The 16,701-nt window shown below is 44.4% G+C and overlaps 1 protein-coding gene across 1 annotated transcript in view; it reads left to right on the top strand.

Moving 5' to 3' along the window:
• Positions 1-3,127: 3,127 nt before the first annotated feature.
• Positions 3,128-16,701, top strand: part of FECH (ferrochelatase) — a 33,438-nt gene continuing 19,864 nt past the window's right edge. The window contains exons 1-4 of the mRNA XM_087819119.1: positions 3,128-3,228; positions 9,623-9,752; positions 14,763-14,882; positions 16,060-16,208. Of these exons, the coding sequence (XP_087675245.1) occupies positions 3,183-3,228; positions 9,623-9,752; positions 14,763-14,882; positions 16,060-16,208 (445 nt within the window). The 5' untranslated portion in view covers positions 3,128-3,182. The remainder of the gene's footprint in view (positions 3,229-9,622; positions 9,753-14,762; positions 14,883-16,059; positions 16,209-16,701) is intronic.

Below are 16,701 nucleotides of genomic sequence, written 5' to 3'. Positions count from 1 at the left end.
AGGGGCGGCTTCCTCCCAGGCAGAAGGGCTGGCAGAGGCCAGGGCTGGCAGAGGCCATGGCTCCTTGGGCGAGTCCTCCCCGCACACAGCTGGCAGGCAGGCGCCATATTTGAGTCGCCAGCACCTGACTGGCACCTTTGGCCCCGCCCCATGATTCCCGGAGGCCCCGCCCCTCCCCACCTGCAGCTCATCCAGGCCACTTCCAGGGGCTTTTCTCTGCAAGTGGCCTTTCGAGCCTCATGCTTAGGACTTTCCTAAAATCTCTCTAACAAGCAGCAGCGGGCCCCATAAGGCTTGATAAGTGGCCCCAGGCCTGGCACTAGCGGCAGCTACATTGGCTCATAGCTTGGCTTCTGGACACCACCAAGCCCAGCACAAGTAGCAGCCAACTACAGTTTGCTGTGTAGCTCATGCTGGGTGGCCCTGGGCAAGGCACTGGCACAGGCTGACTCTGCACCTCCCGGGAGGCCCCAGAGACAGTGCACCTGGTGGTCAGGCTCAACCGCGCTGGATTACAGCCCTACCACAGCCACGAGTGACACTCACGGGGCGCACTTGGTGAACACCAAAGCCCCACTGAAGTAAATCCTGCTCCACAGGGGTGTCTCCAGCACAGCAGCTCTCTGGCTATAGCTACAGCTGGTCCTCACAGCCGACTGGCCTGGGGGTCAATTCCTCCCAGTGACGCCAACAGCTACCAAGGCTCAGCTACAACAGAACAGTGCACACAGCCCACATAGGGGGGCACCTAGAAGGCCCAGCTCAGGTGACTGGGGAGGCTGAGCCACTGGACCCTACGGGACACCTACTACACAAAGCCACTGTACAAATTCCAGGAGACATAGCAGCTCTACCTAATACATAGACACAAACACCTGGAAGCAGCCAAAATGTGGAGGCAAAGAAACATGTCACAAAGGAAAGAACAGAAGAAATCTCTAGAAGAGGAACTAAATGAAATAAATCCAAGCAAGCTAACAGATACAGAGTTCAGAATAATGGTTATAAGGATGCTCAAGGATATTAGTAAGAGTATGACGGAAACAACTGAGACTATCGATGACATAATAAAGGACCAATTTGAAATGAAGGCTACACCAACTGAAATGAATAATTTACAGGGAATCAACAGTAGAGTAGAGGACGCTGAGAATCAAATCAGCAATTTGGAACATGAGGAAACAAAAAACACCCAACCAGAAGAGCAAAAAGAAAAAAGAATCCAGAAATATGAAAATAGTGTAAGGAGCCTCTGGGACAACTTCAAGAGGCCCAACATTTGTATTATTGGGGTGCCAGAAGGGGAAGAAAGAGACCAAGAAATTGAAAACCTATTTGAAAAAGTAATTACAGAAAACTTCCCCTACCTGGGGAAAGAAATAGACTTACAAGTCCAGGAAGCACAGAGGGTCCCAAATAAGAGGAACCCAAAGAGGCCCACAGCAAGACACATCATAATTAAAATGCCAAAGGTTAAAGAAAAGAGAGAGTCTTAAAAGCAGCAAGAGAAAAGCAGGTAGTTACCTACAAGGGAGCACCCATACGACTGTCAGCTGCTTTCTCAACAGAAACTTTGCAGGCCAGAAGGGAGTGGCAAGAAATATTCAAAGTGATGAAAAACATGGAACTACAACCAAGATTGCTCTACCCAGCCAAGCTATCATTTAGAACTGAAGGTCAGGTAAAGAGCTTCACAGATAAGAAAAAGCTAAAGGAGTTCATCACCACCAGACAAGTACTACAGGAAAAGTTGAAGGGTCTTCTTTAAGAAGAAGCTAATGAACAAAAGAATCTGACGAACTAAATAGATCCAGAGACATTGAAGCATGCAACAAACGATCAAATTTCAGAGGAAAGAGGGAAAGGGGGGTGGAGGGTGGGAAGAGATTAACCAAATAAGTTATATGCATATATGCATAACCCATGGACACAGTTAATAACAGGGTGAAGGCCTGGGGAGGGGGTGGGAGTGAAGTGGAGGGGGTCAATTTGGGGGGAAAATGGGACACCTGTAATACTCGCAACAATAAAGATAAATTAAAAATAATAATAATTAAAAAAAAGAATCTAAGTCAATCAAGAGCACAAGTTTTAGCTACAGAAAACTGGTTTTCAGCCCAATCTAGACTTCATTTTTGTGGAATGTTCCACATGGCTTGCCCCTTTACTTTGCTCAAATGTTATTGAGGACTTCTTTGACCCATTTATTTCAAATTAAATTAGCCTCTCCTTCCCCATCTCCCCTATGTTGCTTCATTTTTCTAATAATCATCACCCAAAATAGTACATGTTGTGATTATTTTGTCTCTCCCTTAACCCCCATGCAAACCCCTTGTCTGTTCTGGTCACTGTTTTCCCAGTGCACACAGTAAGAGCTCAATCATTGTTCAGTGACTTTCTGCCCTAACGGTTGGTCTTCTCCAGGATGCTCTGAACATCTGGGCAGGGCTGGGGGCGGAGGTGTGGGAATGTAGGCGCGGCTGGCAGTGAGGGAGGTCCCTGTGCCCTGTGGCCATCCGTTCCTCTAAGAAATGCATTCGCCCTCCCTGCTTTCACTTTTCCTGAATTCTCTTGTTAGCAGTGTAATATCTGCTTTCTGGCCTCACCTGCCAAACTCTGCTACACAGAGATACTACAGAGAAACTGAATAATTTGTCATGAGTCTCTAGTATAAAACAATTCCTTTCCCTATTCTGAAAACAAAGCAAAACAAAACAAGGTGGCACAGCTGTGCTGTGATGGGGCAAACCAACCGGAGAACTGAGGCAAAGCACCCTCCTATCTCAGCGACAGTAGTGGGAATGTCTAGGAAGCTATTTGCTGAGCCGTGGCTGCGGTTCCTGCCTTAGTCATTCACCCACGGCGACGGGGGTCCAGCGGGACCTGGGTGCACCGCCCCGAGGTGGCGGCGGGGAGGCGGCCCCTGGCGCCCTGTCTGACCCTGGGGGCGGCGCCGGCCGCGGCTCCTCCCACGAGGGGGCGTGGCTTCGCCTGGCCCCGCCCCCAGGCCCGGCGCGAGTCCGTCCAGCTCCAGCGGGGCGGGGAGGCCGCGAGCGAGCCGGGGGCGCGGGGCCGGTGCGGTGCCCGGCTGCTCGGCGCTGGGGGCTCGGGCGGGGCGCGCCGCGGCGCAGGGGTCCAGGGCGCGGCCGCGCGGCCCGGGAGCGCTGCTGCTCGGCACAAACATGGCTGCGGCCTTGCGGACTGCGGGCGCTCTGCTCCGCCATCGAAGTAAGTGGGGCCGTCGGGGCGGCCGCGGGCGCGGGGACCCCGAGACGGCGGGGACGGCGGGCAGCCCCCCACCCCAGCCGGGGGCTTCCGGGAGGGCGGCCGACCGCGTCGGAGGCTGCGCGGGGTGGGGCCGGGGGCGGGGAAGGGCTGGAAAGGAACGGGTGCATGGGTCACCCAAGGGCCCTCGGAGCCCAGGGGAGGGCGCATGGCGACCCACCGGTCAGCTGGGTGTCCGACTGAACTTCTCAGTCTTAGTTCCTTTTTTTTTTTTTTTTTTAATTGTCAGACTTCTGTAACAGTCAACACTTTATTATTTATTTATTTATTTATTTATTTATTTATTTATTTATTTATTTATTTATTTTCTTTTTAAAAAATCTTCACCCGAGGATACTTTTCCCATTGCTCTTAGAGTGGAAGGGGCGGGGAGAGAGAGAAAGAAACATCCATGTGAGAGAGAAACATGCACCCGGGGAACCGCACCTGCAACCTGGGCATGTGCCCTGATGGGGAACCCAGCTGGTGACCTTTCGGTGCACGGAGGATGCTCAGCCAACTGAGCCACACGGGCCGGGGCCAGAGCCTTAGTTCTTACCTGTAAAGTCAGAATAACGACTGTCACAGGATTGGTGTGAGGATTACCGAGGACATGTGTGAAGGGCCTGCCTTGGGGAGGACTGTAGGGAAGGCATGGTCCATCCAGCTCAGGAGAGTCAGGAGGCTTTGGCTAGAAATAAATGACAGAGAGTTCCTTAAGGTTCTTAGAGTTTGCAAAGGGGAAACACAACTAGGCAATACCCAGAGTGTTCCGAAGGAGAAAGAAAAGTGTGAGAGTTTTATAGTAAAAAGCACATGTTTGAAAAAAAATTTAGTCCTGCATTCTTAGCTATTGGATTGGCTCAAGGTGGCAACCTGCCAGATGTCCGGTCCTCTGAATAATGGAACATTTTCTTGAGGTCATTCAGATGATTCACTGAAGGTCTGATGTATGTCCAGATGTGCATAAGGGACTTGCATCTAGGTATTGATGCAGGACTGGAAAGGTCAGAAATTTTAGTTCCCAGGCTAGTTAAGGCAAGAATAGAATTTTCTTATGCCTCAGCTTGCTTTCTTTTAATAATTTAGCAATTTGACCATAGTGACTCCATATTATTTCTTCACTCTATTCTGCATCATCATCATCATCATCATCATGGGTATCTACCCTTGGCTTCACTCCCTGGTGATGGAGGGAAAGTGTGCCCATTGCTTCTCTGCTCTAGCCACTGGCATCATTCGGTGCTCTCTTGTCCTCAGCAGCAGGACCTGCTAGCCTGGGCTAGTGCTTTCTAGAGATATTTGGAGAACAAATAAGACCCATTGACAACCCCACATATTTCTGATGCAAACCCTGAAGGTAGGTTTTGTCTACAGGATGAGCTGATGGGACCCTGGGTCAGACACACTTGGTTGGGATACTAGCTCTGCACCATTCCTAACTGTGGCCCCATGAGCAAAACACTCAACCTGGCTTGAGCTTTAGTGAAGGTACAAGGAGTAAGGTAGTACCTCGTAGGCTTGCCATGAAGATTAGCTTGATATAGGTAAAGCCTGTAGCACAGTGCCTAGCACACAGATACATTGAGACCCTCAGAATGTTCAGTTCTTATTATGTAAAAGGCTGCCATATACTAAGATGCTTACTTAATGATTTGAACCATGACTGGACACAGGTGACGCATTTTTCTAAGACATTTCCTAATACATTAGTTTGCAGTCTGCTGAGAAGGAATGGAGAGAATCCGCTCTGAACCTCCATATCTTATTACAAGTGCCTTTGTTAGGAAAATAATAAGGACCCAGAGTACTGTGAGGATCAGGTCACTAAGGGCACTGGGAGACAAAAGGCATGATCTTTTAAGAAGAGGAAGCACAGTGGCAGTAATGGAGCCTAAAGAAGTTATCAAATTAATCTTTCCTTTCATTGACTCTTCCTGTGGCAAATAAAGTCTGACAGGCTCTAGATTTGAGGTCCTGGAATAATATGAGAAACTTTAAATGATTTATTGTCCAGGGTATAAGTAACTAAGTGAAAGGATTCAGAAACCATAACAAGTAGATTTGACATCCAGTTGTATTATGGGTTCTGATTTTAAGTTGTTGTTATAATAGTTGAATCATCTTGTTTGATATGAAGGGATTAACATTAGCATATGCCTCCCTGGGGTGTACCATATAAAGAAAAAATATATAATATATATATATAATAAAAATATATAATATATATAATATATATATACACACACACAGACACACATACATAGGTATTTGTGTATACATATATATATAAAATTAGGAAGTTGATAAAATAATGAATTATTATTTTTCTTTGTGACTTTTTCTTTCCAAATTTTCTACATGAGCATGTATTTCTTTTGTAATTAGAAAAAAATTCTAGAATAGTAAAGAGTACCAATGTTTAGATTGACATTAGAACACTTTGGCTCCGTACCAGAAAATAACAGTTATTTTTTTGAAGCCTCCTCTCCCCAAGTGCTTATTAGTAGTCACAATATAGAACCTTATTTCTGGTAGTTATTTAAATGACACATATTTTTATATGTACTTTTTGAAATAACCCTCATCTCCTGTGTGGAAGAAAAATACTCTAATAATACATTTAAGTACTTTCGTACCTTGCTTTTTCTATTCTCTTCTACCCCACCCCCAAGCATCCAAAATATTGAATGACTTTGTTTTGGAGAAACAGTTGATAGCCATGAACTTCTTAAATCACAGGTATACTTTTTTTTTTTAAGTCACAGGTATACATTTGAATGATTTACCCAATGAGTTGTCCAGGAGTTACGAAGTTTTGTTTTCTCACATTAATCTTCTCTTCTTCTGCACATCCCTCAGTTTTACAGCTTTTATCGTTTGTAGGTTTCCAGAAGTAGACCCATTGTCCACATCAAAAATAGAATTACCTGCTTTTAGTTCATAAGTGGGCAAGTACCTACTATTGAGTACAGCAGGTCCTCAAACAACATTTTGTCCAACATCATTTTGTTATAAAGTCAGTGAGATGCCTTAGGAACTTAACTCTTGTTTATATTAATTAGCCTATGATAAAATTGCTTTCATTATACGTTGTTTTGCTCAAAGTCGTAGAACCTATTGATGACATTAAGTGAGGATTCACTGTATTCTCACCTCTTGCTTAACCACGCACGGTGTGCCCAATACTGTTCTTGGGGCTGGACATAGAATTTTTTTTTTTCTAATCTTCATAACAGCTCTGCACGATTGACCTTATCACTGTTTTCCAGATGAGAAAAAGGAGACTTGGAGTAGCTTGGTGAGTCACCCAAGCACTGCCGCGCAGCTTGTTGGTCCTGTCAGGGATTCCTGCTCAGATCCCTCTGGCCCCAGAACACACTCGCTATACCACACAATGCTGCCTGTGCTTTGGGTTGCTCTTCAGCTGTGAGCTGAGTATCTTCAGGGGTCTCAGTTGGCCCTTAAAATGATCACTTGAAACTCCTTTATCTTGATGAACACTAATCTTTTGGTAGGAGACACTCTGTTTCTCTAGAACAGGGGTGGGGAACGTGAGGCCCACGGCCCACATATGTCCCCCAAAATCATTTGGTCTGGCCCTGCCAAGGCAACCGCAGTCAGGACTCGAAATTCAATAAATCTAAGAGCTTTTTCTGTAGATAATTTTTTAAAAATACATTTAAAAAAATTGATTTCCGAGAGAGGAAGGGAGAGAGAGAGACAGAGACAGAGACAGAGACATAGAAACATCAGCGATGAGAGAGTCATCATTGATCGGCTGCCTCCTGCATGCCCCCGACCGGGGATTGAGGCCGCAAACCGGGCATGTGCCCTGACCAGGAATGGAACTGTGATCTCCCGGATTCTAGGCCAATGCTCAACTCCTGAGCCACACCCAGCCGGGCCGTAGATAATTTTTAAGTTGATAATTTTGTATGGCCCGAGAATGATGTTACAAATATCCAAATGGTCCTTGGAAGAAAAAAAGTTTCTCCACCCTGCTCTAGAACCTTCAGATCACTGGGGGAGAGGTGTATTTTAGAGAAGCCTTTGAGAGGTGGGCATATTGACTCTTTAAGTCCTAAGCAGACAGGATCCATGATTAGCAGCATCACCCTCCTCTGAGAATTTGCTCAACCACAGAGAAGAGAATTTTGTAAGCAGAGGGCATTACAACAGTTCGGCAGCTTGAATAGCTCCCAGCTCCCAAGTTGTTCTAGGTACTAGTTGGAGACTCTTGTCTCACCCCTACCCCTTTTTAAGGTTGACAGGAGGAAATTTCATTTTATTACCAGCAGTCAGATTATGGGATACCAAAGTTCTGTTCTCATACTCCATGGAATCTCATTCATATAAGGAAATGCAGACCCTGTGGCATGATTGAGAGTCTGGTTAAGTCTCATCACGCAGTTCTGAATTGAACGTGTCTAAAGTAGGGAGAAATAGGCTGATTTGAGATTTCATTTGAACAGAATTGAACTTCCTTATGTCAGTCTTTGCATTTTCACTTTGAGTTAGTAAGGGTTACTCAGCATAAGCTCATGTAACTGGTTCTGTTGAGAATGGACACAATCTGGATAGCTGGAACTCTCAGTAGCCTGGAGATACCATTCTCCTATATTTTATAGACATTCTAGGTGACAAAAATCAGCAGGTGTAGTCCCTATGCTCTAAACACTTACAAATGAGACTAGTGCCGGTATTAATTATATGTGGCAGACCCTGTGCAGAATGCTCCATGGATCTTACTTGCTATAATCCTCACAAGGATCCCGATTGCAATGTCACCATTTTACACCTGAGAACTAAGACTCAGAAATAGTATAACGCGACCCTAGTCATTGCTAATAGGTGGCAGAACTGGATTCAGAATCAGATCTGCTAATACCTATGACTCGTAAGTAGGAGGAGGGAAGGAGACTAGTCTCAAGCTCATTTCAAATTTGTTGGCTTGAGAATACTGAAGGGAGGTTATGTGTCCAGTGTGGGGCTACAGCTGAGTATGGCCTATGGACTCATCAATCCAGGTGGGTTCTCTAGGCCCACTACTAACTCTTGTGTGGCCCAGGGCAGGAGTACAAATGGAGAACTATATGTCATATGTGGACAGCAAGCTATCAAATTGCGACATATTCTATTTTCTTGCACTGATAAATAGACCTTCATAATTACCTGGAGGGTGAGCTCTTTTTTTAAAAAATATCTTTATTGATTTCAGAGAGAGGAAGGGAGAGGGAGAGAGAAAGAGATAGAATCATCAGTGATGAGAGAGTCGTCATTGATTGGCTGCCTCCTGCACACCCCTGACTGGGAATCGAGCCCACAACCCATGCATGTGCCCTGACCGGGTATCAAACTGCACGCGATCTCCTGGATCCTGAGGTCAATGCTCACCGGCTGAGCCACGGCCGGCCAGGCTGGAGGGTGAACTCTTGAACTCTTCAGAGTGCCTCAGAAATGTGGAGGCCTTGGGAGGCTTTCCGCTGGCTGCAGGGCCCCTGCTCTTCTCAGTGCCAGCTCTGACCTACATTGTGAAGTCTTGTGCATACACATGTGTGGGCCTTCCAGTTTGTATGTTTAAACTCCTTGCCCATGTAAACAGCCACTCATTGGGTGCCCTTCAGGTCAACAATTGCTTACACTCATGGCATGATCAGCCCGCTGGAGGACAGACCCTGGAAGTGGGTGTGGGGCTTTGGGGCCAGGGAATTCTGGGGTCCTAGGACCCTGGTCAGGAATGTGGGGTTTGGACTCTGGGGGTCTGTGAATCCTTGGCTATGCAGACTACATACCCCATGGGGTGGGGTATAGCTGGGGGAGCACCACAGTGGGTCCTCTAAAGCTGAGGTTCCCCTCTCAGGGTCCAAGGGCAATACTGGGGTCTTCAGCACTGGTGCTTTATTGGAGGAGGCTTGCAGGCAGATATGAGCAACTGTGCAACTGGTGGAAAACTGGCCCAGCTTCCACTTCTTAAGTCAGTGGCTCTTACCCTTTTCTGCAGGCTTCTCACCTTTCATTTGAGCAGCATGCTGTCATCAGTAACTTTCATAAGGTACAGTGATCCTCATGAGGGATCCTATCAAATCTGCAGCTGAGGGGCCACGGCAGGGAGAGGAGGTGTGTGGTTTCTAACAAGGCTCCGTGCAGGTCCTGATAAGCCGTCCTAGGAGGCGCTACCACGTCCCCTTGGAGAGGCCTTAACTGCCTTCACCCTCCTGCAGAGAAATGGGGTGGAGGGGTCACCTCCACTATGCATCTCTTTAAATGTTAAGTCCAAGAACTATGCTCTGAAGACCTCTCCAAAAGAAATTACTTTCTAGCTAGATTTCATGCTACCACTTTAATTTTGTCACAGTGGTGCCTGGCAGCTCAAGGGCCCGTCAGCCGTGGAGGTGCCAGTGTGATGCAACAGCTGCAGCAGCAGCGGCCACAGAAACAGCCCAGCATGCCAGGAGCCCCAGACCTCAAGCTCAGCCAGAGAAGAGGTATGAGTCTATTTCAGGTACTAATAAGGATTTCTCTCTACTGATGCAAATACTGGTGGATACAAGCTACCCAGGAGGAAAGATGCTGGGAAAACCCAGTATATGAGGAAGGGAATATTGTTTTCTTGGCTTCCTTTCAATAGCTGTTAAACTATTGAACAGATTTCACCCCCAGCCCCCCTTAGGGCTTTAAAATTAAAAAAATTTACAGATTCTTAAATCATTAATAATTAATTTCTTTTCCTGCTTTGTTGAGGTACAGTTGACAAATATAAAAATCCCACAGGGCCCTCTTTAAAGGACACAGAGTTGAGTACAAGCAGTCTACAAATCATGTAGGAATTTAGTTCTGGAATATGTCACATAACACAAATTACATGTACACTGGAAATGTATTTATGAACCTAACATAATTATACCTATGAAATGTATGTCCTGTGCAGGATAAAGAATAACTAATCTACCTAGAGTTTCTGTAGGAAACTCTGCCATTGTCTTTCATCTGTTAACACAGTGAACATAATTGTAAGTGACATAATATGATTTATAATTTATTAAGGAAATAAAGTACATGTTTCATACCTCACCTCTGCCGTTTGCGGGTGGACATCAGCAGGCGTGACATTATTGCTGGGTATCTTCTTTCATAACAGAAGCCACAGCTGTTCCCAAGTCTTTTTCTGGTACCGACTATAAAGACGATTATTTAAATGAGTGTAGAGATAGAATACCTCACTTGAACACTAGGCACACTGAAAGAAAGCAGCGATGAACTATTTGCTTTTTCTGGTAGACCAGATGTTCTATGAAAGTTACATAACTATGAAAATATAATAATCTTATTCTGTGTTTGTTATTTTTCATTGTGTGACCAGGGGCTCATTGATTGAATACTATGTAAACTGAGGTTTATAGGGGATAGAGCATTAGGGGTGGGGCTCCAAATTATCTCCTTTCAACTCTGGCTTCCTAAAAGATTGGATCAGGTGAGGAAGGCAGGAAGCACAGCTGAGCAGGGCACCATCCTGCCTGGCTGCCCACGGTCCCTCTTTTACCTCAGCCACAGTACAAAGTGCTCTGAGTCCTCAGGGTACTTGGTGCAACCTGAAGAAGTGATTTGATGTGGAACCTTGGAAAAATTTTTTTCATTATTGTGTTATTTCAGTGGCAAAAGTCAATATAAATAGTCTTAATATTAAATAATTAACATTTAATAAAATTTCTAAAAAAATAGAAATTCTATTAAATAACCTTATATCATATTTATATGAAAGAAATGGGTTCATTTTAGGACAGACAGACAGGCAAAAAAATAAAAATAAAAAAATTAGTGATAATCTCACCATCCAGTATTGTCTCTATATCTGTATCTATTAATATTCACTCAGTATATATTTACCAAAATGTGGCAATACTGTACATATTATTTTATAAATTCCTCTTTTTATTTAATAATATGTCACCATATAAATATAAACATTCTACATTATTTTAATAATGTAAGGGCGTTAAATCTTAATTTATTTATCTGGTCCCACATTATGGGGCATGTAGGTTATTTCTAGTTTTTCGATATTGGAAATGATGAAGTAATGAGTATCTTTGTGAATCTTCTGATGCTAAACATTGTGCTGCTTAGTGCTTGGGACTAGTCTAGATAATACTAGGCTAACACTCTACTAGTCCAGGAGTCAGCAAACCTGCCTGTAAAGGGCTAGATAGTTTTAGGCTTTGTGGGCCATTTGCTCTCTTTTGCTGCTGTTTAACTCTGTTGTTGTCACGTGAGAGCAGCCTTAGATAATATGTAAATATTGAGCTGCATTCCAATAAAACTTTATTTAAAAAACAAGCAGCAGGGGCCAGGCTGCAGATTTGGTGCACAGACTTGCCAAACCCTGTCCTAGAGGCAGCATAGACCCTCGGGCCAGTTACATCTTGTGGGTTGACTGTATACAGTGGAATAGAATTCTGTTTATTAATTGATGAGCTGAGTTTCTGTGATGTACCACTTATAGTTCAAAGGAAAAACCTCGTATTTTGAGAGTCTCAGAATATAATCATGGCTAAACATTGACACCTTTCCAAGGGAGAAGTTTTAAATATGTTTTGCTGCGTACACTTTACATTCAAACAAAGGGAACTTGGCTGTGCAGACCTTGGTCTCAGATGTGCTCTGTCTGGAGGGGCAGAGAGACAGAGACCCTTGACTAAAGCTGTGTGCTTCACATTCTGGAGGAGAGGAGCGTGGGACCAGGGCTTACTAATGCACCACTCTTCATGCACAACACAGTTTTGAGTTAAGTGCATGTGTATTAGGTATTTTCAAGTCGTGTGCATCTCTTTCATGTATAAGATCAACATGCTTTGCAAAACACGGGTTTGCAGGGCAGGGTAATGTCCCATTTAAAGCCACTCTCATTCTGAGCTCAGGTGTAGATGGAAAACAGTTCTAAATCCGTTTGCACATTGATACCCTCTGTGGCTTAGGTAGATCTCTTAGCCTGGGGTTTCTTAACCACTAATCTGTTAACTGGCAGCAATCCATGGAAAAATGCACTTAATTTATTGTGAGTCACAGATTTTGAAAGTGAAAGACAGTATCCCAGGAGAACACTGATGGTCTCAGTAGAAGGATCAGGGCAATATTACAACTTCACAGTATAGTGAACCTGGAATTTTCAGGTATCAAGAAAACTAAACACGTTTGTTAATTCATTGCTGGAACTTCTGAGCAGAGGGGGTGGAAAAGTTGTAGAACAGTGACATCTTCAGTGTAGTTGTGTGGTTTAATAAAAAGGAGATTAAACCCCCTTTCTCTAACAGTGGTCTCAACCAAGGATTGAGACATTTTTTGTTGTCTCAACTGGGGTGGGGTATGTGTTATTTATTACCATCTAGTAAGTAGAGGCCAGGGATGCTACTAAACCTCTACGATGTGCAAGACAGCCCTGCACAACCAAAAATTGTCCAGCCTAATATGTCAGTGGTGCCGAGGCTGAGAAACCCTGGTCTAAGACAATGAGGTAGACAGTGAACTTAGTGAATCTTTATAATGGGGTCTAAATGAGAAAACCTCTGATGTCATTTTAATGCAGCATTTTCCTTTCCCAGGAATTGGTTCTGATTTTGAAAATTTAGGCTGTGAATTTAGATTTCTACCTCATTCACCTATAGTATGCTTGATCAAGAAGAGTTTCCACCTGTATAAATTTGACACACTCTGCTGTCTACTGTTACCAAATGTTGTTAACAATTGAACAATTGCAAATGAAGCGTCATCATAAAATCATTAGCTTTAGAGCACATCAAGAACAGGCTTCCAAACAAGCGCCCTCTCAGCAGGATTGGTTTAGTCACTGGGGTCCCTAGCGGCAGTCTAGATGTAGGAGATGTAGACAGTGCATTCATCATAATGGTGTTTTAGATAAACCTCAGACTAGTTATTTCTCAGCTGCCTTATCAAGAGCGACTGGAGAGTATATCCCTACAATGGAATATTAGTCAGCCATGAAAAGGAAAGAAGTACTGGTTGATGCTACAGCGTAGATGAATCTTGGACATTTTATGCCAAGGAAAGAAGCCAGACACAAAAGGCCACCTACTATATGACTCTGTTCCTATGAAATGGCCTAAATAGGCAAACCCATAAACTCAGAAAGTAGGTTAGTGGTTGCCAGGCATGAGGAGGAAGGAAAATGCAGAGCAGCTCTAATGGGTACAAGATTTCTTTTTGAGGTGATGGAAGGTTCAGGAATTAGATGCTTGTGATGGTCACATAACCTTGTGAATATATTAAAAGCCACCGAATTGTACAGTTTAAAATGGCAAATTTAGTACTATGTGAATTATATCCAAATTTTTTAAAATGAGAAGAAAAGAATGGAAGATACATTCCTGTGCTTCCTTTAGTTTACCCACCTGCAGACTTTTACTCTCATCACATGGCTACCCGTCCATGGGGACACACAGGCCTCCAGGTCATGGTCCCCTCTCAGGCTCTGACCTCATAGCTTCATCTCTGGTCATGGTCTTCTGGAGGCTTCCAGAAGCCTTCAGGTGGCACTGGGCCTGTTCTGGCTCCACCTTCCCCCTGGCAGGTTTTGGAATAGAGATTTCTTTCTGGCCTGGCTCACTTCAGACTGTGTATGCTCCAGACTTGCTCTGGATTTTAGAAGTTTACATTTTGCATAGGCCTTTTGTAGTTTTGATTTCTCAGATGCTCCTGACTTAAAACTTATCACAGTTGTATTTTCCTTTTGCTTCTCCTTGCTCATTCAGTGCTTAATTCTTTAGCCTGGAACTGATTTGAAGTTAGGCAGTTTCTTACAGGAATTACCTAAAGGAGTAGAAATAGGTACTGGCGAAGGAAACAGGGTAGCAAGAAATAATTCAAGTCAGTGATAATTTCATTTAATAATCGACTAAAAAGAAGGTATCAGAGTGAGACATGGGCTGCTATACAATTGTAGGCAAACCCAAGGCTTCTCTGTGTATAACAGAACTTCCTGTGTGCACCAGTCATGCTGAGTTACTAAGTACATTATCCATTTAATTCTCAAATAACATTTGGAGGCAGGTAGTAGTCTCTCTATTTTACAGATGAGGAAACTGAAGTTTGGAGAGATTGAGTAACCTGTACATTCATAAGGCATTCCCATGAACAGGTGCTTCTGCCTCAGGATGATTTGAGGTCTGTACCTTAACTCTCAGTCCCCAAAGAATGGGATCTTTGTTCAGGGCTGACAGTTTAAAAGAGAAACATTTTGAGCCCAGTGAAGACCAGTGCCAGGGATGGAGCTGCGAGACAAAGGTCAGAGTCTGAGCTTGGGACCACATGGACCTGGAGGCCTTGTGCGTTCCCTAACAGGTGGCCATGGGATGGCAGCTAACAGGTCTGCTTTTTACCTTTGAGTTGAACAGATAAGAGGAGAGTTTGCTAGCTGAACCAAGATTCTTCCATAGAGGAACATAAAAAGTTACAAATCAACCATTGTGTTTTATCTTACATAGGAAGCCGAAAACCGGAATACTGATGCTAAACATGGGAGGCCCAGAAACCCTGGGAGACGTTCATGACTTCCTTCTGAGGCTCTTCTTGGACCGAGACCTAATGACACTCCCCATTCAGAAGTAAGCTTCCTGTGAACACCTGGACCCATTCGCAACTTGCCCAGTGCATTTTGCCTTACATGTATCTCAGTTCTATAGTTTCAAAAAGTAATCGGTTTTAATGCATATCTGGTAGTGGCTAGAGCAGCCTGAGATTTCCTGTTAGATGTGAGGAAGATGTGATATTGGGAGAACTGCAGGGGAGAGACAGCGAGTCAGTGTGTTCTTGTCGAGCCCGTCCCTCCCAGAGCTCTGGAGACGGCAGTTGCCTGACCCAGCGAGGTCCCGTTAAAGATCTGCAGAGATGGATTTGTTCTTGGCACCAACAGCTGATTATTCATTTGTGCTGTGAATATAAAATTTGCACATGTATACAATAGACATGCCAATAATATAAAGATGTTGACGGTAAAAGGCAAGCGTCCCGTTTACCTTGGACTCCAGCCTCCAGGTTCCCACCCCAGAGGTGGGCACCGTTACATTCAGAAACAGTTCGCATGTCCAAGCACATGCGTGGACACATATATATATATCCCCCCTTTTCTTTATGCAAATGTGAATGTAATTATGTATATTATTAGGTATGTGACTTTTTCCCCCAAACTTAATGTGTCTTGGAGATTGTTCCCTAGCAGATTATATGGACCTGTTTCATTTCTTTCATGCCTGTACAGAATTGCATTGTATGGTTGTTAATCACTGGTTAATTGATTGAACCAGTGCCGGATGGGCATTTAGGTTGTTTACACTGTTACAATGAACATTCTTGTGCATATACCTTTGCTCACATATGCAAGTGTGTCTATAGGATTAATATGCATTTTCTTAAATTAAGGGGAATATATGCATCCTGATGTCTTATATATCCAAGTCCCTGCCAGGTGCAGGATCAAGAGGAGTTAAGATCGTAGCTAGCACACACCCAGGGTCTCTGCCTGCTTGTTTGGGGTACCCACTCTTTAGGCGGCTAGAACAACCTGTGGGGCAGAGGTGGCTGCTCCTCCGAGAGTGTCTGGTTTTCTCTCCAATCTGGGCCAAGAGAGCTGGCCCTTGTCAGTGACCTCAAGCTTCTGTTTTCAAAGGCTTGATCTTGTTGGGCTCTTCTTAAAATTTTCCTTTTTTTCTTAATGAGTAGAAAATGTTTCTGAGGTTGCTAAGGTGGAATAAAATCCGCTTACCTACATATTAAATGATTTAGCAAGCTGGCACCAATCATCGCCAAACGCCGAACCCCCAAAATCCAGGAGCAGTACCGCAGGATTGGAGGCGGATCCCCCATCAAAATGTGGACTTCCAAGCAAGCAGAAGGCATGGTGAAGCTGCTGGACAAGATGTCCCCACACACAGGTAACGTGCTTCTTACTTAACATCTCACCAGTAGTTATGAAATTCAGAACACTACCAAATGCTAACTGCAGCTCTCACTTTGCGGGGGTTCCTATGTGATACACGGTCACTTAGGTCACTTAGTTCGCGAGGTCTTGTCCCTCGTCCTTGGCTGTATACCCTTTTCTGTTACTTCCTTATGTTACAAATAAAAAAACTAAAGATTTGGAACATTAGTTTCCAAAGGCCGTTTGAGGTGTGTGCTAAGTTGAGCTAGCTTATAAGGAAGAGACTACATACCCTAAATAAAAGACGCACATGTCATTGCTCTGGAAAGAAAGCTTTGGGGGATGGATTCAGGCTGCTGGCTCTTCCTCTGGGGTGGGTAGCTGACATTTCGAGCTGAATTAGCTAGCTGTCCCTGCAGCCGTGAGACATGGCAGCTTTTGGTGGCTGCTTTCAGCTCTCGGCAGCACCACCATTGCAAGGCATCTGCGTGCCTTGTCAGATGTGG

This window comes from Miniopterus natalensis, chromosome 7, assembly GCF_054644295.1.
Source record: "Miniopterus natalensis isolate mMinNat1 chromosome 7, mMinNat1.hap1, whole genome shotgun sequence".
In the NCBI taxonomy this organism is placed as follows: domain Eukaryota; kingdom Metazoa; phylum Chordata; class Mammalia; order Chiroptera; family Miniopteridae; genus Miniopterus; species Miniopterus natalensis.
Note: the sequence above shows the minus strand (reverse complement) of the source record. Positions and strands in the feature narration are given on the sequence as shown.